We start from the raw sequence: 24953 nt of genomic DNA, 5'->3' as shown, positions 1-24953 counted from the left end.
CCATCATTGCCGCTTCCCGACGGGGTGATAGCTGCATCCCAGGGTTCATTGCGGTAGGCTGTGGGTGAGAGGTTATGACCTCCAGATGAGCCCAGAGATTCTGGCACACTTGCAGGTGTGTCCATAATCTCATCCTGGGTTGGGGTGCCGGCTGCCTCGTCTCTCACTGGGGTCCCATCCACCCCATCAGGACTAACATCACCAAGAGCGAGACTAAAACCTGGATTACCCTGTAGGAAACTGTTGATTTTGGATTCTAAGCTGGGGGGAGAGACAGAAGGAGCTGAGGGGCGAGGAGGGGGAGGTGGTGGAGGAGGAGGGGACAGTTGTCTCTCTCTCCCCAGTCTCTGATTCTTCCAGGTGTTTCTCGCTTGTGGCTGTTCCCCAGACCAGCTTTTGTTTTTGGGGTCGTTGGGGTGGTCGGGGTGCTGGTGTGTAGAGCTTTAGAAGGTGCCGATTCTGGGGAGGTTCGTGTACCAGCAGTAGCAGCAGAGGTGGTGTTAGTCACACTATGCAGGAAAGAGGACAAACCTGACAAAAACAAAGTGTGACAAATATTGAAACAAGGTCACTTCGTTAGTCATTCTTAAAGAAATTCAATAAGCCAAATATATGGATCTTACCTGTTGTGTTGCTTTTAGACAGAGCATTAAGTATCCCTTCAGGTGTGATATCAACACGTGACAGGATACTGGCCAAAGCAGGGCTTGGAGGGGTTCCTTTGGAGGCTGCTGATTGGCCAGATGGGGTTGTGGGTGTCCCAGGAGATGGACGCGGTGATGGACTTGCTGCAGATAGAAAGATCAAAACAGCCTCAGAAATTTAACAAAATTATTTTAAATGTACTGAATCAAACAAAAAGTCTTAAGTGGGAAAAAAATGTTCTGTGTTCCAACAATAAATTGAAAACAACATTAAAGTTAACCAGCGAGTATGAGCTGCATGGTCAACAACTGACTTTGCTCATTAGTCTGTTCCACAGAGATCCCCTGTTGTCCAGACATAATTAAAAAAAACAAATCATTGAGCTACGCTGGGTGATGTGTGTCTTCTTTTACACAGAAAAATGTCATGGTGGCTTATTTGGAAATGGCTCCACAGATAATTAACCACAACCACTTTTACAGTTTCCAAGAGAGTTGTTCATGTAATGCAGAGGTCATTACACATTCCTGGAAATGCTGTTAACATTGCTTCACTAACCCATTGCAGGCTCTTGAGGGAGGGCTAAAAACGAGTGAGAAACATAAGCACATTTGTTGATAATATTCAAAAGACTGAAAATCTGCAGTCTTATGCTTTCACTTGGCTCCAAGACCTTGCATCATTTAGTGGAAGTTTCAGAAAGATTTTTTTCAGGATGAATCCACCAGTTAGTCTGTTCAATTAGCATTTCATATTTTGTGAGCACAGTCAGGGTTGAATAACATCTAGATTCAAGTCTGAAAAGATAAGTGATCAATGTAGTTAATTCTAGCACATTCAATTGAAAATGTTGCAATGAATACAAATTATTATAAAACAAAAAGTACAATCAGAAAGTTCCAGGATTAAGCACATGGGGGGAAAAAAACTAACAAAAATAAATAGTGGCAGTAGAGCTGGGCGATAGAACGATAACGATATGTATTGCGAAATAACTTTTTCTCGATAGAAAAATTAAACTATTGCGATAGACCTCATCTCGCTCTCTTCCCGTCTTAAAAAAAAAAAAAAAAGAAAAAAAAGAACAGCCAATCCAAATTAAGTAGCGCATAGCCGAACCAATCACAGCCGCAGCGTCACGTCACGTGACGTGACTTGTTACGTACAGCACAAGTGCCCAGCCGCACATGTGTATTTGTTTGGGAAGCAGCCAGCCGCCGTGCCGGCCGGTTAATGGAGAAAATGAGTTTGCCCGCTAGCGAAAAATCAACCGAGAGCTTGGGTGACCAGGTTACCGAAGAGAACACAGATGACGGTTCCAATGCTGGAGAGATTGTCGAAAGGAAGGGTCAGAGAAGTTCTGTAGACTAAAAGCGCTAATTCGTCATCGAAAACAACCAGGAGAATCCCTGCGAAGCAACAACAGTCAATTGAGTCGGCTTTCTCCAGCGTCTTACCATATGACAAAAAAGCTAAGAGACATAGCGACATAATGAATGCCATAGCCTACCGTCTTGCTAAAGACATGCTACCAATAAACACGGTCGAAAATGAAGGATTCAAGCAGCTAATTGAGGTAATAGCTAAGCTATACAACAAGGAGAGATTGAGAATTTCCTTTTAGTTCTCAGTTTATTTGATATTGACAAAAGTTAGTCAATTTTGTCTGTTCTTCTGTAAAACAAACTAAGATTTATTTTTAGAATTAATATTTTGTTTCTAAGTGGAATTGACAATTTAGTGGTCTGTTTTGTTTGTTCTATTTTGAAACTTAAATGCTTTAGCGGCTCCCTTTTGTGTAGTTTGCAATATTTGCCTTTATTTATCTGAAACTGAAGTCTCATGTTCCTTAAGTACATCTACCCTGTTGAACTTATTATGGGAAATAAATGTTTAAATCAAAACAAGCTGCTGATTATTTCACATTTTACTTGTGAGCAACGGCACATTTAAATCTTACAAATATAGTTATTTGGCTTATATCGTGATATATATCGTTATCGCCTGAAATGAAAAAAAAACATATCGTGATATGAAAAAAATCTTATATCGCCCAGCTCTAAGGGGCAGCTGCCAGTTTTACCCTTCAGCTTCCTAGTAAATGCACCTATGCTATGAACTGGAAAATCAGGTGATTTTCAGATAACCTGACCACTGACCCTTAACCTTGAGGTCAAGGTCACTGACATTAAAACTCATCTGAGCTTTTTAGTAGATGCACCTACAATATGAACTCATTCTCGAGTTATTGCATTCACCAACTTGGGTTTCGAAACCACCTGCCCTCTCAGCGGGGTGACGATGAAGCTTTTATAGCAGAGAGGCTTTTAAAAAAAAAAAAAAAAGGAAAAAAAAAAAGAACCTAAAAATCTTCCCGGATTTAAAATCTCCCTTTCAAAAATCATATTCTCATCCATAGCTGATCATCTTTTAGGTCAGAACTCTGAGTTCAGGTCTGTATGGCCAGCGGTGAACACACCACAGTTCAGTTCACGGCACTTGTGCTAAATGTTTTCCTTGACATGCCCTAAAATGTTAGAGCAGAACTTCACATTGACTGTCTGAAGTTCACAGTGCACAAACCTGTAACTGTCCTGATCTTACAAGTTTAGATATCATAGTCTCATCACCACAGATGATGACCCACAAATGATGTTTGCTGTTGATGTGTGTGAAGTGTTGATGTGGAGGCACATAAGAAGCTGATCTTAGAAGGCAGATGGCCTAAATTAATATCAAGTAACACTTTTAAAGCCCGTCAAGTCCTGGATTTTTTTTTATTTTTATTTTTTTTCATAAAACAGAACAGTCTTGTTTTTTTATTTTATTTTGTCTAATAACCACCAAGTATAACACAGAAAGTCTTGTCCCTCTTCCACAAACATACCTGTATTCTTCATGGCGGAGGTTAGCGAGCTGAGAATGGAGGTGATCTTTCCCAGGTCCACTTTGGCCAGATTGACACCCAGAGGGGTGGCTGGGGTATTTGTAGGAGTAGCAGATGTGGGAGTCACTGGGGTGGATGTGGTGGTAGTAGCAGAAGCATTGTTCTTAGAGGCCTTCGCAGGCGTATTTGGAAGCTTTGACGGCGCATCTGACTTTGCAGCCTTAGACATGGCAGCGGGTGGCTTTTCTTTCTTATCATCTGAGAATGAAGGAAATTCAATGAGCTCATAGATTCTCAAGACTGAATCACAAGTCTGCAGCTTTGCAACTTAACTTTCTAATGAATTAATTTGGAGAAAAAAAATTATATCATAGCACAACCACAGATCTAGGACACTCACCCCCTGCAGTTGTAGCATCAGTCTCTTCGTCAGACATATCCATGTCCTCCATGTCTCTGTTGTCACTCTGCATTTCTCCTTCATCCATGGCCTTTCCATCCAGATCTGGATCGAGCTGGGCTCTGCTAGCCGCCATTGCCATAAAGGGTGAGTCAGAGCCAGTGGGGGAGGGGGCATCTTCAGATGGCGAGGGGATGGGAGAGTCCTCAGGTCCAGGTAGAGTGGACTTGAGGGAATCCAATTTCCTTTTAAGACTGGCCACACGATTGGCAAATGCATTGTAAGCCTGAGGAGAAAGTCGAAGAGAGAGAAACAAAATTAAGCTCAAACAGTGAAATAGCTGGATCACCAATCAATGAAATAAATTAGTTTTAATGTTTTAAAAGCAAATGCTTGAATATTTCCACTTTAAGACCAACTAACTCTAATTGCTTTTATATCTTTACATCTTACAAAAGACAACACCTACATTGGCCACAATCTTAACTTCCTTGTACTGCATCTCGTAGAAAATGTCTGCGTTTCCCAGAGCCTCCAGCAGAGGAGGTCCTGTTTTCAACTCTTTCTCCAGGAAGCTGACAAACTCCTGCAGCTTCAGGCTGCCATCCTCAAAGTCCTTGGCAAACTTGTTCCCCCCTGCCTTATCTAACACAAGAGACAGTTGACAAGCAAGCCATTAAACACAAGGTTTACTCAATTTTTTAAAAGTTAAATCAGAAAAAAAAGCTAACAGAACAGTCAGAAGGTCAGTGCTGATGCCGAATGCATCAGGGGAAAAATAAATAAATAACACAGTGTTTTTTTTCAGAGAACTGCATCCAGCTTAACAAGAATAATCCATTGACCTATCCATGAACCCTTTTCACCGATGCCATTCTCAGAAACGGTACATGGGCCTTTTCAGAAATAAGATGCAAAGACTTAACAGCCAGTGTTTACGGTGTGTGTTTAACATGTGTACTGGCTGTGCAACAGCTTTTAGCTAAGGCTAGAGAAAAACTTACCAGTACTAAAAAACATTTCAAATGCATGTGGAGAATTCAAATCTCCGCCAGATGTAATTTGTTTAAATTATTTCATTTATAAGCTCAGATATCAGGGAACTAAGCACAGTTCATCAGTGAGTTTTGCACTGAGACAGATGTTTAAAACAAACAAACAAAAAAACTCCCTGGTGATAAAGCTGAGCTGATGCATTTCAGAATGTGAGAACAAATGTCTGTCCCAGTCAGACTGGTCATTACTTGGGTTTTTAACCTGCAATGTGGTTTCAGATTGTGTCAATATGCAAGCAGCACAACTAATAGTCCCGTACGTCCACCACAAGCTAGTGCTAATCACGTGTTCTGCTGCCCGCACACTACATCAGGGAGCACCCTCGCTTAAGATAAGATAGATTTCTCGAAGTATTATGAGCATGTCTTAAGCAAACAGTTTCCTTCAGTGTGCTGCATGTCATAAAGGACAAATGTTGAAAGATGAGACTCAATTTTTAGCTTCTGTAACATAGCTGAAGTAGAATAATTTACAATAAAATACAATAGTAAAAGCAACACAGCAAATATTAGATGAAAATGAATTGGTTCACTTTAACAAGCGCAACAATTTGAGTTGGTGATATGAGTATAAAGTGTTGTGACAGTGAGGGATGTGATGCCTTGTAGAGAACTATTGTGAAAAGGACTTTAGGTACAATTAAAGTACAGGTGTGTTGTCTAAAACCATCACAAGTCCATGTTTTTATTGTTTGTTTTTAACTTTACCCTCCATGCCCACACCAAAGGCCTGTAACGAGCCAGGAAGACCCCTGCTAGTGATATGTATACTTGTTTTGACAGGGTATGCCAAGGACATAAAAATCCGGTATGTTTGAGACTTAAGACAAATTACAAATAAGTCCAGTAACATCTGACCTTTAAGTCTCTTGAGGGCCTCCGTGCTGCAGACATCCACCCGGAGAGCTGACAGCTGCTTTTCTTGAAACTCTTCTTCGGCAACAGCTTGCCTATATTTTAACAATTGTTCAACGAGGGAGTGGGGCTAGAAAAGAGAGAGTGCAGATGATTTAACATCACAAGATGTTGTTATATCATGGTTGGTTTTCAGGCTTTTTAGAAAAGAAAAGAAAAGAAAAGAAAAGAAAAAAGAAAAATCCAGGAAAACACAAAGAAGGCCTACCGTGAACTCTGCCACAATCTTGGATTTCAGGGCAGCTTTGGAATTAGCAGGAGCTAGGGAGTAAAAATAAATGACTTTAAAAACACTGTAAGGTATCTGGAAATATTCCAAACAGACAGCGTTAACTTAAGGATGATTTAGTAACCGTTTTACGTTTTCAGCAGTGCCCACACTACCTCAGCATTTTAGCACCTCAAACAGACTTTTGGTTAAACTGCTGACTTTCAGTTTTCTTTGAACAGCGTTTTCACACATATACTTTATTCAGCAGTGCCACCAAGGTATATTTCACAATTTATTGAAGCATTTTAAAAATCTATATTGTTCATCAATGTACAAATTTAATAACCAGCAAACTACAACACTCCCAATTACCAGCAGGCTGACCAGAAGAGTGTACTACCAAGCAGGAGTTGAATTTATTGAGGTAGCTCAAGGTCACCGAGACTTTAGTTTTTAGTTTGAAAAAGTTTCGAAAATCCTATGTGACTATTTCTCAATATATTGCATTCACAAACTTGGGAGTTCATGTTGCCTGCCTACCTGCCCAGCAGGGTGATGACAATATCCTAACAGCTTTTTATGGATGAGGGGTAAAAAAAACTATTTCATCCATCCATCCTCAGGGGCTGGGTTGCAGGGGCAGCAGTTTAAGCCAAACCCAATACCAACTGTAATTAATCATATTCTCCCATGTCTTAACAATGCGTCTTCAAACTCTAATAACTTGCAGTCAGCAATTTTGCTTCACTTTCCTTCGTCGTTTCAAATAACCACGAAGTGAATAACTGACTTTAAAACAGACTAATTAAACCTCCAGTATTTACAGCACAATAGATTTACAGCATTGCATTGAGATTGTTAATTTCCTGTTTCCTGCTCCCATGATGACCTTATAAGTATATTTAATATATTTTAATATTTTGAATAACATTTTCACCTTGTCGTCATTCAATTAAAGAAAGTTCTGGTCTTTCTTTTTCTGGACATTGCTGTTCTTCCTAAGTAGTCATTTCTGCATCTAGCATACGTAACACAGTCATGCAATAAGAGTTTCCTAGCATGTTAGTACAGGATAATATATAGGGTTTTTTTTGTTTTTAAACACTGACAAAACTCTGAAGTGACAAACTGACCATTTGCCGGTGTAGCCTCTTTTTCCTTTTCCTTCTCCTTCTCCTTTTCTTTTTCTTTTTCCTTTTCTTTTTCCTTCTGCTTCTCTCGCTCCTTTTCCTTTTTATTCAAGTTGGCTTTGAACTGGGCAATGACCTCCTCGGGGTAAACACTTCTTTCTTCCCAAATGGAAAAGATCCTTTCCACTGACCTGCGAACCTTCCCATCTCTAACAGAGTAAAATGATAAACAACACACAGACCTTAATACCTTTTCAGTGATAGGCATGACGGGTTAAAAGAGAAACAAAATGCAGTGATGGCTGGACAGTACCGTAGAATAAACACTATGTACTCACTTGATGAGCTGAGCAGCATTAGGAAGGACCTCTGAGAAGGCTGAACGAAAAACAATGGCATTCTTTCTTTTGCAGTTTTGTATCACATCGTTTGCAAGGTAGAAAAGATTCAAGCGGTGATTGTTATCAGCTGAAAAACAGATAAAAAGCAGAGAAATAAAGGATTCAATCTGGAGTTTAGATCACTATTAGCCTATTTACACTAGTTTCGACTTGGTTTGACCCGATTGAATTTTGGTTGTTTTCCATTGCAATTGAGTACCACCTGAGGTGCGTGGGGTTGTGACGTCATTTGTATGCAACACAAACGGCACAACAAAGGAGGACATTGAGGTGATGTACGATTTCCCTCGTTGCAGGGTTTCAAAAATGGCGTTTTTGATTTTTGTCAAGGACACGCTGTCACGATTCATCAAGTTACGCCACTGACTAGCCAATTGGTGTCATGCAGTCCGCTGACGTCACATTTTCAGATCACCTTGGATTGCTTGGAACCCTGTCTGAGTAGGTACCAAAAACGGACCCAATACCAGGTACTACCACCTAATGGAGCCATGCCAAGCTGACCCAAGTACGTATTAGTGGAAAAGGGCTACACAAGGTGTTCTGTTAGCGTGTCCCGTCTGCCCCTATACTTCCTGTCATCAGAGTTTACATTATTCTTTATGAAATCAATGTATGTTTATTACAAATGAAACCACATAAAAACAAAACAAACCTTTAGTAAAAGCTCTGTTGATCCAACAGGCAGCAGTAACAAAGTTTTCACAAGGTATTTTTACCAGCCCATTATGCAATTTTAAAAATAAAATAAGGAAACTATATGAATACTTTATTTTAAAATTTTAGGCTTATAAATACTCATATCAATCTAAAAATACAGCATCAGTCTGGCCATAGTCAAAACCCAATATGTTTTTTTTTTTGTTAAGTTGTTCCAATAAACACTTCCTATTGAGAATTACATTTTGGTCCTCACAGCTATACTGGAATTTGGCAATGACAAATTCTGACAAGTGACCTTGTAATGTATCTAACATCCACATTCTGGCAAGAGTTCAACCACTCTGGCTACTCAGTTACTGCAACTTTGCAACTGTTACCTTAACAGAAATTTCTGCTTTTGTGGAAACATGCACATCCAGTGAAAGCTGCTGCTGGATGTGAATGCAAGCCAACATTAGATACTGTGCTTACAGATGAAAGCAGTATACTTGAACGCCAACAAGGGAAAAACAATTCAGTCATTTATTCGATAAACAACAAGGTATGGTCTTAGCCTCAGGAGCTAGCATTGCCCTCTTTTGCAGAAACGACTTCTGTACATGTTGTTCACCAGTCTTTGACTTTAGCTTGTTAAAATTTTTAAAGTCTTCCATTAAAAATTTCTTGCATGTATATCCAATTTAATCGCTCCTTGGTGAATTTTCCGACTCTGCTAACTATCATCCTCCTGCTGAAAGGCCCACCAATTTAGTCAACTTGAACTTTTGGACAGATGACCTGTGAAAGCCATCTGCAGTCTACACCAAACATCTCTATTGTTTCTTTGGCTAAACCACAACATTTCTGACTTATTTTACCGCATTATTGTAAGAGGCCTGGAAAACTTTCAATTACCATCATTGTAGAGAAACTATAGCTACAGCAAAAAGCTGAAGATTGTTTCTTCTTGTGATGGTCTGGATTAGTCAATTTATGCATAAGTTTCCATTTCAAGAAGGAATACAATAGTGGCAAGGACACAATGAGTTTTGCTGCTTTAGGGAGTAAACAGATTAAATTCTAGATTTTGGGAAATAAATGTATCTACAAATATCTAAACCTCTTAATGTGTTTTTTACATTTGAATTTGACTGGATTATCACCTCAGTCTAAAACAGAAGCAGCTTTTTATAAACACAATCATTTAAAGGTTAATCTACCAGTAAATTAACTTTGTCAAAAAAAAAAGTAACAATAAACAAGAAGAAAAGGAGGTGAAAGTATTTCCTCTGCCTCAGCTCTCACCTTGTTACCTTCCATTATATACAGCAAGCTGTGCCAAGATAACTTTTTGAGTTTCTGACCTTTTAATTAAACCCCCAAAAGTCAGCAAATTTTAGGCTGGTAAAACAAACCTTTAAAAATCTTTTTTTTTTTTAAAGTAGTTTCTTAATAGCAATAATTAACATACAAAACACAATATTATGCATTTAAATTTCATTTGAAACTATTAAATCAGTTCCATCATAATATCAATTTTAAATGTCAGTGAAACCTGTGGCACAACAGTAAAGACACACAGTGTCAGACTGTGACTAAGCACGAGGAGCTTGAGCAGCCTTCTTTCGCTGCATCTTAACTGCATCCTGCTGCAGAATGCTTTACAAATTTCTCCATTCAAGGGATTATATACCAGTTTACTCTGACACAACCTACACACAACCATTCATTTTTCTACAGTGAAACAGTGCTTGTTTACAACTTCCCATTAGTCTAGTCAAGGGTGACCTTGTAACATTTTAAAACCAAAATTTACTTACTGTTTTAATGCAATATTAATAACTTTAACCCAGTAGTAATTCATGTGGCCATTAGTGAGGTCAGTTAACTAGCTCTACATTGCCCTGATTTGAAGGAGAGATGAGCTGTACAAAAAGGCCTTTAAAAATCTTTAATAATAGCTGATCAACCTGAAGTCAAACTCAAAACACTCATCTCACTAATAAAAGGAATCTCTGTATGCATGTGTGGGATCATCTGTTTTTACTTTTTGAAAACTGTTGTATGATCTACTTTGAACTTGGTATGTTTTTAGTAAGCAGCTCTCTCCGTCTTCTTTTTATAAATTTAAAAGATGTTTTCTGTTTTGCTTGCACAGCTACAGTATTACCTATAGGTGAGGTGTTTAGGAAATTCTACATCAGTACCACCTATTAACACAAATAAGTCTCAACCTGTGGAAAACACTGCACTGAGGTTGTGGCATAGTTAAATCTCTGCATGGGCATTCCCAGTAGTGCTGTGACAGCAAGGAAGGTGAGTTTAACCACCAATTAATTAATTATCCTTTCACAGCCAATGCCGTGCATTTTAGGAATGTGTAAATTGTAGGAACAGAACTTAAGGGACAACATCTTTGTATGAAAATTAGTGAAAACACCCAAACAGCAAACAAATCAAATTTTAATTTGTGTGACAGGAGATCTTTCATCAATCAAATTCTGTTCTAAACTCATACATTAAAACTTTATTTATGAGAGACTTGCATGTGAAATAATAAAAATGTCACTAAGTAGCACAAAGTATACATAGTGCTATTCAACATCATGATGTTAGTTGTTATCCTTTAATAACACAAGTATTGTTGGGCAGAAAACTGAGGAAGATTTATTTTTGAAACCTACATTATGCATGATTAGACAAAATAAAGGAACAATGAATATTTAATTAATGTAATACTGTTTCACTGTGTTCAGTTTTTTTATCTTCTTTGTTTCTACTTTAGAAGTGATTTTCCCCCACTTGTTTTTAACTTTAACTGAATTGAAAATTTACTCAGTCATGTTCCTTTTGAATTACACGTTACCTTTTTTTGATATGTCAAATTTATTTATATAGCACATTTAACACAGAGTTGACCACAGTGCTGCACATTAAAGTATAGAGCCCGCTCCCGGAACTACATTAAAATACTTCGCTTATTATAGATCAAGATGTGTGTCTATTCTAATAAACTGCAAGACTGACTATACTATAATGCATTAAATTACAATTAGGTAAAAGATACAGTATTAAGCCCAAAAGTTTGAGTATTTTTTGTTGTTGTTGTTGTTGTTGTTGTAATTTTCAAAGTCTACAAAAATTCAATATGACAACAAAGCTTAAGAGCTTAAAATAAGCACAACTGAACAGAAAAGTGAGACAAAACTGAGTTAAAAAAAAAAAAAACAACTAAAATATAAATAAAATAAAACAGGTATCACAGTTTGACAGATTTCCTTTCTTAAAACTTGGCATAAGAACTGAATCAGCCTGAGAAAACAAACAAACAAACAACAACAACAACAAAACACCACTACCTGTTGTCTATGTGGTGCAGTAGTTGGTCTAAATTATCCATGACAGACACTTTTGCATCTAAAAAAGGTCCATCGAGCATTTTTATCATCGTCCACTCGGATCACACTGAAAAATGTTACTCAAGCCATTTGGGTTATTTTTTTTTTTGTTTTGTTTGAATACTACTAGCACTTTAATTTGTATTACCTAATATTTTTATTTATTAATTTTCAAATTAATATATGTGTCCTGGGTAATTATTTTAATTTTCTGTGGGATGAGACAACAGGATGATAGTCACAGGTGGGCAGACTTGAGCAGGTGAGGCACTGGAGCCTAGAAGAGGAGCTTTGCCCAACACGAAGAGGAGATAAGGATTACTGAAATAATCACTGACTAATCAAAGAAAAATTGGCAGATTATTCAACTACAAAAATAATCTTTAGTTGCAGCCCTACAACAAAATCCCTTCTGGTCAGTTTGCTCTGGTCTCCATCAGCACACAAAAGCTCAAATGGCACACCGCAGTTCATTTGTATTGTCAGCATAAGCCTATCTCATCATTGTTCTGTGGGCAGCGATGCAGGGTGGGAATTATATATATGTAAAAAAAAAAAGAAAAAAAAAGCTCACACTAAGAACTGGACTTAGCCACTGACCACTGAAACAGAACGTCCCATTGGACAGATTAACTTTCTAAAACACAGGGCCTGAGCCTGAAAAAGAAGAGCCTGCAGCAATAGTGTGTCTGCTGATTTTGTGCGTTTTCAGCACTTTTCTTTCTTTCTTTTCATACCAATAGATCACATGCTCAAGATTAGAAAACATACTTAAATACTGATGGTTCATTTCAGCTTTCTAAATTTTAGTTCATGCTAACTTTCTTGCAGGAGTTTATGACTACTAGGGCTGCGCTATCATATATCATTCATGATAACATTGGTACAAATTCTGAAATGATATATTACTACAGAAACATCATTTGTTTTCTATTACAGAGTGTGCCCAACAACATCTGAAGCCCAGGCATGTCTGAAAGTGAAAGCAATTGTTAGGATGATTAAGATTTAGTATGTGAAAAAAAAACCAACCTCCAACAATCTACAGTACTTTGCAATATATGCAAGAAAATGTTTCCACTACACGTGGAACTGACACACACACACACACACACACACACACACACACACGTTTTTCTTCTTGAAAAATGAAAGAAAAAAACCCCAAAAATCATAAAGTACAATAAGAGAATGAAAGAGGACCTGCTAGCAGCTGTGATGCTTCACCCAAATATAAACAAATGTCTCCACCGAGCATTGCCGGAACACTCGCTAGTTGCACTCCATATGACAGGATGAATATTACTTATGCAGCTACATGGGCGAAAAGCAGGCCGTTAAGCAGTTGGTTAAAAAGCTAAACAGAGATAACATCCCAGGTCGAAAATATTCTTCAGTTTTATTATGCAGCAACTGAAGAGTTACAAAGATAAGTTTACTTAAAAAAAATAATAACTACACTAAATGTTAAGTAGTTATGTTACACTTTACTTACAGTTTCCAGGAAAAACACTACCCAGGCTACATACAGGTTTACATGTTACTTATGCTGTGTCACTGGATATAATGCTGTGAACTACAATGCTGCTGCTACAATGACAGTAGCTCATTAAAACATTCCTGAAAGGTGCAGTGAACATTCCTGAAAGGATCAGGAAAGTCATCAACCAGGAACCAAATTTGGTTTGTGAATTCTAACAATCTACAACAGAAACAACAGCACAGAAGCACTATTTCAATATGATTTTACCAAGCACTTCAAGCATCCACTTCATTTAATCATGCATGTACCAACATAAATAAAGAAGCACAGAATATGTAGGGCAGGTGGCCTGCCTTGTTCTTCCCACACAACTCTACAAAGCTGATGAAATTTATCTACTGCAGGCTTAAAAATATCAATCAGCCCATAACCCATCAAATCCTATAAAAATAAAGATGAAAGCAGCAAATGTATTTCGAATAGCAATGGATAAGGAGGGAGAGACTTATCAAATGTACTGTAGACACTTAAGGGGCACAAATTAAAGAAACAGGAGTGAAAAAACTGAAGTATATTGCAGAGACTTGCTGTAGTTGTAAATAATACAAACAGGTGCAAATTTATATGGACTTGAGGGAAAAATTTAAAAACAGCATTACTACATTTTCAACACATGATTCAGTTTGTTTGTTTGTAGCAAAGAATGTGAAGTTTTCAAACATCTCATCATCATCCATGGACAGAATCTGTTGCAAAAAGCTCACCTAGCAACTGACCAAAATGCATAATCCTCCTCGGCTTTTGGGTGAGCTGTCTTCAGTAATATAGGTCTTTTTGTTAGCAAGATTACGCAAACAAACTACCAGGCCAAGGTGGAGAATAGGAAAAGGAAGAAGCCATTACATTTAGTGCTGATCTGAATTAGTTTCTTTAAAAATGCACGGTTTGGCATTGGCAGACAAGTGTGCTGATTAACTGCCCTTCCACTGATGCCACTGAATTGCTCCACACTGCGACTACAGCTAGTCTTATTAGATTTATTATGCAGGAGGATTCATAAAAACTCATAAGATACAAGTACATGCAGGGAGTAGAGATAAGACTGCCGCCTTGAAATGTCAACATAGTGTTATAGTGCAAAAGCAGAGATGACTGCAGTGACTAAGGAAATGCTTTCAAGGCTACAACTCTTCATAACTCTCTCTTGATAACTTGTTCTATTATGGAGGGCTCTTTTAACATTTAATCAACACAACTAACTAGCAGCTATTTATTTATTTTTTTATTATTTGGCCATGATATGTTTTGGGATCTAGAATTACATCCAATTTAGGGTTTTGGGAGGTGCTGAAGCCTACACCAGATGTCACCAGACCTTGATAATGTGAGTCCCTGACAGGTTGCCAGTCCATAACAGGGCAAACACACAGAGACAAAACCATCCACACACACATCCAGTTTAAAACCACAAGTTAACCCAGCATGTTTGGACTGTGGGAGGAAGTTTGAGTACCGACAGAGAACCAACACAGACACAAGGGGAACATACAAAGTTAATAAAAAGCATAAGACATAAAAAGCAAGAGCTATGAGCAATTGTGTTTCCAATATATCTGACATATTCACAAAATATATCTGATGTATCAAAATAATTAGTATATGTTGATTTAAGAAAGCTACAATGATAAGACTCATGCCTCTTATGACACATCTTTACACTCTCAACATCTTAAATCACAATTACTGGTACAGATATAAATTTTATTATTTAAAAGTGCATTTCAGATATCTAGCATGGAGCTTGAAAGGCACAAAATTACATCCTTACTAGATAAAAGTTTAACTTAACTAGACAGGATTTAATATCAGACAACGTAACTTCTACTTCTAATGTAAGAACTGTTGCGCACGTGTACTCTGCTACTTCAGATATAACTAATTAGAAATGAGTCTAAACACGTTATGGAAATGTCAATGGGGATTATAACACGTCAGAACTAAATAATAACTATCTAACACATTTTAAACAGAAGCTAATATTAAAGGGTGAGGTGCTGTAATTAAAATGCATGACACGATATCTACACTGCACATACCCACTATATGGCATTATCGTTAATACTAATCTGACAGGAGATAAATGAAGTGTAGATAGTTTACACGACGTTATGACTGTTTGTTTGGAAAGTTTGGAACTACAACTAGTCGATAAACACGTGTTAATTTTGCACTTTTAGAATAAATGTTAAATGAGCTTGTCGGTAAAAACAAATAATATAATAAAAATGAAAGGGACATACGAGTTTAATTAAAGTGGATCGCTCCTTTATCGCTTCACGCGTCCCATAAATAAACTATGCTGGATACGATGAGCCCTCAGGAACAACTCAAACCACCACGCACCAACTAAAGCTAACATGTAACTGATTAAATCAGTCTAAAAATAATCTTTTTATCAAGTTCGTTCTTCGGCTTAACAGCGCAGTGCCGTGAACCCCGGGAGGCCCGACTGTAAACATCGCTAGCAGTAGCTTTGCTAACATTAGCAGCTAATTTCAAGCAACGGCAGCGTTAGCTTATAAATATGTTGCATATCAAAAAACTTGAACTTTGGTCAGGGGGTAAATTATTGCTCTTTTGTGCACTAAACAACTTTGTCCCTAACGTAATAAACTGCAGCCGAGTTTTGCAAACTGGTAGCGGGTCCAGACAGAAATGCATTTGAAAAATGGCTAAAACACGCTAGCTAGCGGATTAGCTTCAGTGACAAGCTACTCACATTTCTTGAGCCACTTCATCCAGTAGCGGACGATAAGGCTGTGATGTTTCTTGTTTTCAATGCACCAAGCTGAAAGTCCTTGTATTGACTCCATAGTGTTTGAAACTCCCTGAAAACGCCGGTCCAAAGACGCTTCCAGAGCAGCGGTGGAGCTGCGTGAGCCATGACCGCTTGCAGCCCCTGAACCGGCCGCCATCTTTCCAACTCTGTGGTGCTGCTGGGGATGGACGACCTAAACTAATGAGGACTGCTGGGGGTAAAACACGCCCCCCGGTTTTACTTTTTAGGAGAGCAAAACTAGAGGTACAAGCACAAGTGCAAAAGAAAACAGTGCACCACCAAAACCTAATATATAGTTTATATATTAATAAAATAATTCAGTTACTGAAAATATGGTGGAGGCGGCGCTTCAAGTTGATTTATTTAAGACGGTTACTGTACAGAGAAATATAGCAACAACTGGGTCAAACTCCTCCTTTTACCTAAACAAAAAAACAAAACAAAAAACAAAAAACCCACATTGAGGCATTTTAAACTGTGAAATGTAAGTTTTCTCTAAATGTGTGGGGCGTCTCTTTATTGAAGTGCTTTAGTCAAAGCTGTTTTATTTTCACCAAACTTCAATCTTTACATAATCCGACAGTTTCTCGTCATCTCATCACACGTCTCATGTAATGATTTCCATAACATAATGCAATCTGCCAGACTGTATTCAATAATACAGGAAATATCTAACAGAAGAGTCTACTAACCAAAAAGATGAACACTGATGCAGACCTACATACATACTGTTCCTACACACATCCTGATCTGTCACACATTCTCACAAAAATATCCACACAGGGTCACTGTTCCTTGTTTTCAATGTTCAAGTCTCTTGATATTGCCTCTTTCCCCTGCAGCAGACAGTCAGCAGTGAAGGCTGGCTAGCTGTGAGGCTATTGATCTGGAGGTTTGTAGGAAGAGAGCCCTGACTGAAACTCGATGCTCTGCTGACAAGTTTCAGTCGTCTGTGGTCTCCAACACACTCTGGCTCAGCGCTAGGTCCCAGTAGTGTTCAGTCCCGTGCTTCTTGAAGTGTTCTCTGGCCATGCTCTCTGTGGGGCACTGCTTGAACTTAATCTCTCCATAGCTACGCTCTTTAGCTGTTCCCTAAAGAACCAAAAGGAATCATTACACTTGCGCAACATCACAAAAAACAAATTCTAATTAAAAGTGAGTACGCAACAGATGGCAAAATGTGCACTCACCTCCCAAATCAACCAACACTTGTTGTTCCTCTTCGTATCATCATCACCATCTGGATCTAATTAGGAATAAAAGGCAGAGATTTTCATTACACTAAAATACTGTATATGCTTGCATTTGCATAAAGAATCAAAATTCAAAACAATCTCACCATCTCTCTTGCTGTTATGTTCCTCCCATTTGATTCTGTGCATCATCAGCCTCTTGAACTTTTTCTGCGATTTGGGCCCTAAAAGGAGGGAGAAATGTAGACTTAGGACCAATTCCAATCCAGTCCTCTTCTCAATCTATTCATTGTTTTAGGAGATAAAGGATCTACTACATTAAAGTACTATTTTAAGCCAACTACTTGTAAGTCCCAAAGAGTTTTGTCTCTCCTCCTGGGATTAAGCTGCGGATCTTTCATTTGTGTGGCAAACGCGTAACGCGTGACAGTGCTAAAGTAAAATAGCTCTTCTGGTAAATTTGTACATCACTTTATATATATTCTATTAAAGCACTTACTAATTTATTCATTGTTTTTATTTTTGTTGTAATGATGCACTGGAAAACTGTCCTTTGTACACTGCCTCCCACCCTGTGTTATTACTTGTTATTACTTTGACTTGAATACATCATTAAAATGCTAATAGTGAATAATAACAATAGTTTTAAAAGAGATACAAATGTCAAAAATTAGGAGGATTTCAGAAACGCTGTTTTAAGTGCTAGGCACATTTTTTAGTAAACTATACGTATGAATGCAAACTTAAGAGGTTTTGGACATGGACTAGCAAAATGCGTGGAGAAGAGGATAAGAAGCAATACATGCAGAATAAAGAAAAACTTTATTGCCTGACTGACGTGTTTTTGACTTGTAGCTTCCGTCATAAAACATTGCAGACAACTTTTTATGACCTTAACAATCTAACAGTTGGAGATTGAAGATGACACTGCTAAACAGAAGGAAAAGAAGAAGCCACAGAGACAATTTATGGATGTAATGAAGGAGTAGATGCAAAGGGTTGGTATGACAGAGGAGGCGGCCTAGGACAGGGATACAGGCATCTGCTGTGGAGACCCCAAAAGGAAGCAACCAAAAAGATGAGGAGGAAGAGAAGCACAAAGCATGCAGCTGTCTATCCCAAACCTTTATTATGAAATCCTTTAGCAGCCCCAAATGTAATACACCGAGTAGTAGATAGAACAGACCTTAAACTCTGAGAGTGTTTATCCCATTGCTTTCATTTCTGAAGCAGTACCATGAAAGACTAAATTTTGTAGAACCCAATTAATTGCCTTCTACATGATTTCAGTAGTTTAGCACCAAAGGGAACAACTTCAAGAATTAAATGATTACATTCATACACTGGGCTCTCACTAACATTTCGCACCCTAGTAGTTAGGCAAATTAGCAGTGGGGAAAAGCTTGTGATTAAGGGCTCACAAGCAGCTTTATAACAAATGATCTACAGATTATTTTTAAAAAGAGCTTTGCAGAAACTTCAGATTCAGAATTGACAATTTTTAATTGCATTGCTGGTTCTCATTCTATATTCTAGCTGTAAAAGCCACATGCAAAAGCAGATAAGTAAATGTCTGGAAATTTGCATTGCTAAACAAATAGAATTATATCTCCAAAAGTTGAATCTGTTCATCTGGACGTAGCGTTTTGTGGGAGAAACGTTTCGTCACTCATCCAAGTGACTTCTTCAGTCTCAGCTGACTGCAGGTTTCCCCAAACCTTATAAACAGTACATTTGCATAATGACTGAAACCAGCCCACTGAAGGAACAATGGGCTGTGACTAAAAATAGAATTATAGTCAAAAAACTTTTCATAAAAATAAATAAATAAAGCTGTGCAGTTTTTATGGAGACCGTTCATGAGAGCAAACCAATGCAGAACCGAACATGTATTTATAGATACAAGAATCTGTTCATTAAGGGCTCAGTGACACAGGCTTAGAACAGTTGGAGACTCACCAGCAGTTGCTGGGAGTCACAAGGGGGCACTGGTTACAAAGAGGTATACTGTGCTGCAACAAAATCATTCTTGTGATTGCTTTGGTTACTAACAGGCTGCTGCAGTTGCCTGCAGTTTGCATGGAAGAATCCAACTTGTCTGCAAACGCTTGCTAAACACTCGGTGAGGAATAGGGAAACTGGAAAATTGTTTATTACATTAAGGGTAATAAAACAGTAAAACATGTCTTGGCATCTGTCGGTGTCGTCACTTACCTCCTTCCACCACAACAATGTTGACATCTTTGTGCAGAACAACTGTGCCTGTCAGGTATAGCTGGTTGGCATTGGCTTCCACCTTAAACTTCTTAGAAGGATTTTGCAGGTTTCGAATCCTGTGTGGGGAAGATGCTTAAATCAGTCGCACTTCCTACCAAATATACTTAGCATTATACATTTTACTATTAACTACTGTACTGTACTTATGTGCTCGCTCCCTTTAAACACACACCTGTACACTGCAATGTGAACACCATTAGTGAGGTCTTCTTTTAACTTCTTGACCTTCTTCTCTTTTCTTTGCTCTGCTGTGAGCTTGCGAGCTGCATTGGCCTCCTCGTGGGCCCTGAAATGCAGAAGGCAATGTTAGAAAAACCCTAAGGAAAGCCTCTACAAACATAAACAAAAGGATAAATATGGAAATTATCTGTGTTACTGACTTTTGCCTCTTGGCCATCTGCGCTCTAACATGTGCTTCTACTTTTGTGGGGTCCTGAACCGCCTCCGTCCCCAAGACTCTCATCAGGTTGGAGATCCGCACTGAAAAGAATCAAAGCAAACATCAGTTGAATTCTGTTTAATCCTTCATTATAATAGCTTTTATTTATTCTGGTGATTTGTACATGCATACCTTTGGGCTCTGGTGGAGGCATCAGTCCTAGACGAACCTTCTCTTGCAATTCTTTCTGTCCTTCCCTCCGTGTCTGCCGTCTAAGTTTCTTTTGTTCTTTCTTCGTCAAGTATACACCTAGAGTTACTGGCTTATCTGTGTCAACTAAAGGGGAAAAAAGAAAGGAATATATAACAGCTAGTGATACATAAACACTACTAAGATATTTGAAAGGGGGTGTGAATATGTTAAGAATTATTATTTTTTATTATTATTATTTAATTTATTATGTATTAATTTTTTTCAAGTATGTTCTTAAAAAATACAATGAAATAAAATTTAAAAAAAAATGAGGAAACTGGACAAGTTGAGGACAAAGGAAAAAAGTGACAGGCCAAAAAACCTACAGCAGATGAACAAGCTGTCAAGAAGCGATTCTTAAGAAATGAAAACCGGGACAGGCTGAAGTATGCCAAATTACACAAGAACTAGACGGAAAATCAGCAGCAACAGACTTTATGGCGTGATGAATCCAAATTTGAAATGACTGGGTCATATCAACATCTATATGCACAGAGAAGATCAGGGGAGAGGTGGTGTCTACAGCCATCTGTAAAACATGGTGGAGGCTCTGTCATGGTTTTAAGCTGCATTTCAGTCTGTGGTGCTGGAAAACTTTTCAAAACTGATGGAATTACGAACACAGAAAATTACTGAGATTTTGATAGACTATAAATGTGCCATCTGGAAAGCATGTACTGACAACAGCTTTATTTTTCAGCATGACAGTGCTGACAATCTCAAACACGCTGCCAATGCAGCAAAAGCTGGACAGAAAAAGACACAGTGGAACACCATCAGTCATGGACTGGACTCCCCAAAGCCCCGTCCTCAACATTATTGGAGCAGTGTGGGATCATCTTGACAAGAGAACGGAACAAAAGACAACCAACATCCAAAGAAGAGCTTTGAATATCCTTCAAGAACCCTGGAGAACTTTTCCTGAAGACTAGTTGCAAGTTGCTCATACCACATATTGACCTTCAAGCCTATTAGAATTGTAAAGCCTCTGTTTAGCCCTAATATACTGTATTTGTATGTATGGTTGCACAAGTTTCAATAACTCACTGTACCCATTTACCATTTTAATAGTAATACATGTTAATATATTAATATTAATTAATTAAAATGAGAGGTGGCTCAAGACTTCTGCACATTACTGCATAAGGATATTTTTAACAGTTAATAATGATTTTGTAGGACAAAATCTTTTATTTTTAACTTACACATTTTAACTCCTATAGACTTACCTGGTGGGCTCATTTGGGCAGGATGTTCCACCAGGCTGGTCACACCAAACAGCTCTAACTCTTCAAATTTTGTGTCTGGATTTCTTAAAATTACAAAAAAAAAAAAAAACATTATTATTTTTTGCCATGTATTCCACACATTCCTGATAGCAAACTCAATGTTTAAGATCAAAATCTGATTTCTTACATGTCTATGTTGGAAGGCAGGATGAAAGAGTCCCACCACTCAATATTGGGAACCTGTCCCTCTCCAATCTCCTTTTTAGGAGCGATCAGTGCTAGCTTGGTTGAAGCCTGGATTCCTGTCTTCTTTGCTGCCTGGGCAATCTCATTCTGCAACCTTTCCAACTGGGCCTGGTCCATGCAAGAGAGGCAAGAGACATGATGATTTTCTTTTCTTTTTTTCCTTAAATTCTAAAAATTCTCTTTCAAACAACTAGGACAGGGTTGTACCAACCTTAGTTCTAATTCTCTGAGCAATCTTTTCAAAGCGTCCCTGGTCATGGAATTTGAAAGTCCTGCGTGCGCGCTGAGCTGGAGGAACAGGCACACGCTGGTCGAAGTAGGATGTGGACTCCAAGTCATCTCCAGGCTTCTCCTTCAGCTGCTGGCGGAACTGCTCTCTCTTTACTGCTCGAATGTTAGCTACACAGGGAAAGAAAAATGTTTTGTGGAATATCAAAACAAAGAAAACACATTGTGCATGTTTGTGTACAAATATTGGATCACTGTATCCATGTATGTACCTTTGAGCGTAGGCATGCGGTGTGTGAGTTCAACCTCTTTGCCACTGGCATCTACAGTTCTTCCCTTCTCATCCAGGATAAGAGGTGTCGGTTTGTTCACCTCCTTGGGTTCTACTTTGCTGTAGTTACACATAAAGAGAAAGCAGTTCAATGTCAATTGAGCACAAAGACATCACCTACTTTTTTCATGTCTTGTGCATATTTTAAAATCTTATATTTATAGTCTGACATCACTTACGGTGGAGCAATCCCCATGGCATGTAGATTAGCTAGTGCCACAAAGTTTTGTGGCCCAGTGTTCCCCAAAGCTCCGAGGATGCCAGGTTTCATAGCTAACTGGGACTGAATGCGAGCCTGTAGCTCAGCGGCTTTACGGGCCTTCTCAATTGCATCATTCATGAAGCTGGCAGCCTGGTAGGGAGCGATGGATGACCCACCACCAGCTGCTGCAGCACCAGCAGTGCCAAGAAGTCGAGAGAGTGGAGGGGCATCCAGCTGCGACTGTGGAGTGGGAACAGGCAACCGCTAGAGTCAGAAAGAAATTAGAAAGGTTTCAAATAGAATTTACAGCCTGAAAAGGCGGCAGTTCTTTATTCAGTATGTATTTTTATGGGAAAGAAATCTCATTACTGTTGTAGCAGGAGCTGGAGCAGTAAAGCTTAGTTGTTTCTTCCTTTCTTCGATCTGTTTTGTGGCTGCTTCCATCATCTGTTTGATCTGTTAGGACAGCAAAAGGATTCAGAGGTGACTGACAAAGAAAATAAAGCCACTATACTTACATATACACATATATATATTGTCTACTGTCTATTGCACCAAGTATCATGTACCTGCATTTTGGTGAGCATGCCGGGGCTCTCTGATGGAGGTCCTGGTATCACCTCAGGTTGCTCCACCTCCTCAAAACGGGGGACTCGTTTCCTCTTTGCCGTTGTGCCATCTGTTGGCTCGGGAGTTTCTCGCACTGCGCCTGTGTCAGCCTCTTCACCAAACACATCCTGAGTACAACCGGCAAACACACAAACACCAATAAAAATAAATATCTTATGCAGCAATTAAACTTTCCGTAAGAATAATCAGTATTGTATCAGTGCAGTCCATGTAGAACTAAAGTTAAGTGCAATCTGAGTGAAACCTCAATTAAGTCTAATGCTGGAGTAAAGGAAGTGTAAGGGGATGTTTACACTGAGGTTTAAGTTAATCAAACTGAGGCTTAACACAATCAGACTAATCACTGCATGCATTGAATGCAATGTATTTAATTTCTTTAAACGGGTCACTTTTGCTTATGAGCGTGTTTTTTGTCAGAAAACTCCTCACCTCCAGATCTAGTTATTCAGTTATATAATGATAATATAAAGTATGAACATTTGCTATGATGTTAGGTTACCTTAAGTTCTCTCTTCCGGTTTTTTTCTCCAGATCCTTTGTTCCCACGTGTGCTGCGGCTCTCCTCGAGGGCTTCAAAAAGCCGCTCTACAAAGCCTCCAGCAGAGTCATCGAGAAAAGGACGCAGTTGGTCTGAGGACAATAAATATGAAATAATTAACACTCTGAAAAGAAAATACTGTTACCACAGAATAGCTTAAATACCCACATAAAAATATACACTGACATTTAAACTACAGCACCTACAGAAGTCACAGTCTAACAGACCAAGCAATTATTTCCCAGACAGATGAAATAAATAAATAAATAAACAAACAAACAAATAAAAGCAATAGGCAGCTTTCTTTGTACTCATAATCTTTCATTTGAATGAACAAATGACTGCAGTATTTTAACTGGACAGCAAATCTATTACCTTTGCAAACAAGCCCTGCTGATAGCTACATCGCAGATCCTCACGCCATCATTTTGTGGGTTGGCTGTCTGCACTATGTTAAGAACCCACAGCTTGGTAGTCATGTCAAATACTCCTAAGAAGGCCAGATAGGTTTTCAGACTGCTGTTGGACTCTTGCTACTTGGCTGGACTTTTTTCTCTGCAATGATGGGTGCATTTTGTAAGAAGGTAAAACAAATCACCCTGGGATATACCTCTGATGTCAGAGGCACTTTTGGCTGAATTGAATCGTCACCAGATCTCTAAATAAATAAGAGATATTTCTCCGAACTTACCTATGGTCTTCCTTTTGTCTAGTCCCTTTCCCACACAGTGCAATGCTGCAGTCACCACAGTGGGCTCCGAGAAACCCAGCACCTTCTTCACAGTGCGTTCCACCCATGGCCTCAACTCCTCCACCTCCCGCTTTGGAAGAGACATCCTCCAATCCTGCAGGACATCAAATACTTATGTCATGGATTACCGCTACTGAGCATGGTTATTACTCAAAATCTTCGTGATTTCTGGCCTTGATTAGTCCTATATCACACAAATGTGATAGTCCCAAACATGAGCTCCAAAACCCGCCGTCCTTTATTCACTTAGCTACAGCTGCTCTGACACAGACGTTCACCAGTTTGCAACTAATAAAAACTCCCACATAAACAGTCAGTCACTCCGAACTTGCTGCACTTTGTTAGTTGATGAGTGTTAAATCAGACTGATTAAATTAAAGCGCCAGCCCGTAGCAACATACATTGTTAAATCAATCACATCCGCCAAACCTCCCTGGTTAGATGCTAACTAACGTTAGCACACTGGTGTAAGCGAGCTACCATCACCGGGGAATAACTGCTTCATGAGGCTTACAAACCTTAGATTACTCTTCTATCGTAGTCAGCCCGTTTACGCCGTGGAGGTCAAATAAAAACGATGAAGACTCAGACGCGTGAAACACTCAACGTGCGAAGTTTTCTCCAAAACTTTCTGTTTAGTCGCGCGTCCGCACGACGTTTCTGTTTCAAGCCCCGGAACAGGAAATGGACG

The 24953-nt window shown here is 38.8% G+C and overlaps 2 protein-coding genes across 3 annotated transcripts; both read right to left on the bottom strand.

Annotated features, from left to right (window-relative positions):
• Window positions 1–107: 107 nt before the first annotated feature.
• rprd2b (regulation of nuclear pre-mRNA domain containing 2b) lies at window positions 108–16172 on the bottom strand. Its single transcript, XM_005472634.4, has 10 exons — window positions 15947–16172; window positions 7582–7711; window positions 7247–7452; window positions 6111–6163; window positions 5846–5972; window positions 4402–4577; window positions 3933–4218; window positions 3533–3790; window positions 624–788; window positions 108–531 (listed from the first exon to the last, which is right to left on the bottom strand). Exons 1-10 carry the CDS (start codon window positions 16140–16142, stop codon window positions 257–259), a joined length of 1872 nt encoding a protein of 623 aa, XP_005472691.2. The 5' UTR covers window positions 16143–16172; the 3' UTR covers window positions 108–256.
• A 165-nt stretch (window positions 16173–16337) lies between these two features.
• Window positions 16338–24942, bottom strand: prpf3 (PRP3 pre-mRNA processing factor 3 homolog (yeast)). 2 transcript variants are annotated; one of them, XM_005472637.4, is made up of 17 exons: window positions 24781–24942; window positions 24203–24356; window positions 23473–23603; window positions 22913–23080; window positions 22713–22799; window positions 22321–22607; window positions 22083–22201; window positions 21794–21981; window positions 21524–21690; window positions 21337–21419; window positions 20048–20191; window positions 19857–19956; window positions 19649–19762; window positions 19414–19532; window positions 17346–17423; window positions 17197–17252; window positions 16338–17098 (listed from the first exon to the last, which is right to left on the bottom strand). In XM_005472637.4, the coding sequence occupies exons 2-17, from the start codon at window positions 24345–24347 to the stop codon at window positions 16949–16951; spliced, it is 2136 nt and encodes a 711-aa protein (XP_005472694.1). In that variant the 5' UTR covers window positions 24348–24356; window positions 24781–24942; the 3' UTR covers window positions 16338–16948. The 2 variants fall into 2 exon arrangements, with proteins under 2 accessions (XP_005472694.1, XP_003450949.1); XM_003450901.5 differs by having other exon boundaries at window positions 22321–22583.
• Window positions 24943–24953: the final 11 nt, after the last annotated feature.

This window comes from Oreochromis niloticus, linkage group LG11 (assembly GCF_001858045.2).
Source record: "Oreochromis niloticus isolate F11D_XX linkage group LG11, O_niloticus_UMD_NMBU, whole genome shotgun sequence".
In the NCBI taxonomy this organism is placed as follows: Eukaryota; Metazoa; Chordata; class Actinopteri; order Cichliformes; family Cichlidae; genus Oreochromis; species Oreochromis niloticus.
This window is presented reverse-complemented; position numbering and strand designations above follow the sequence as displayed.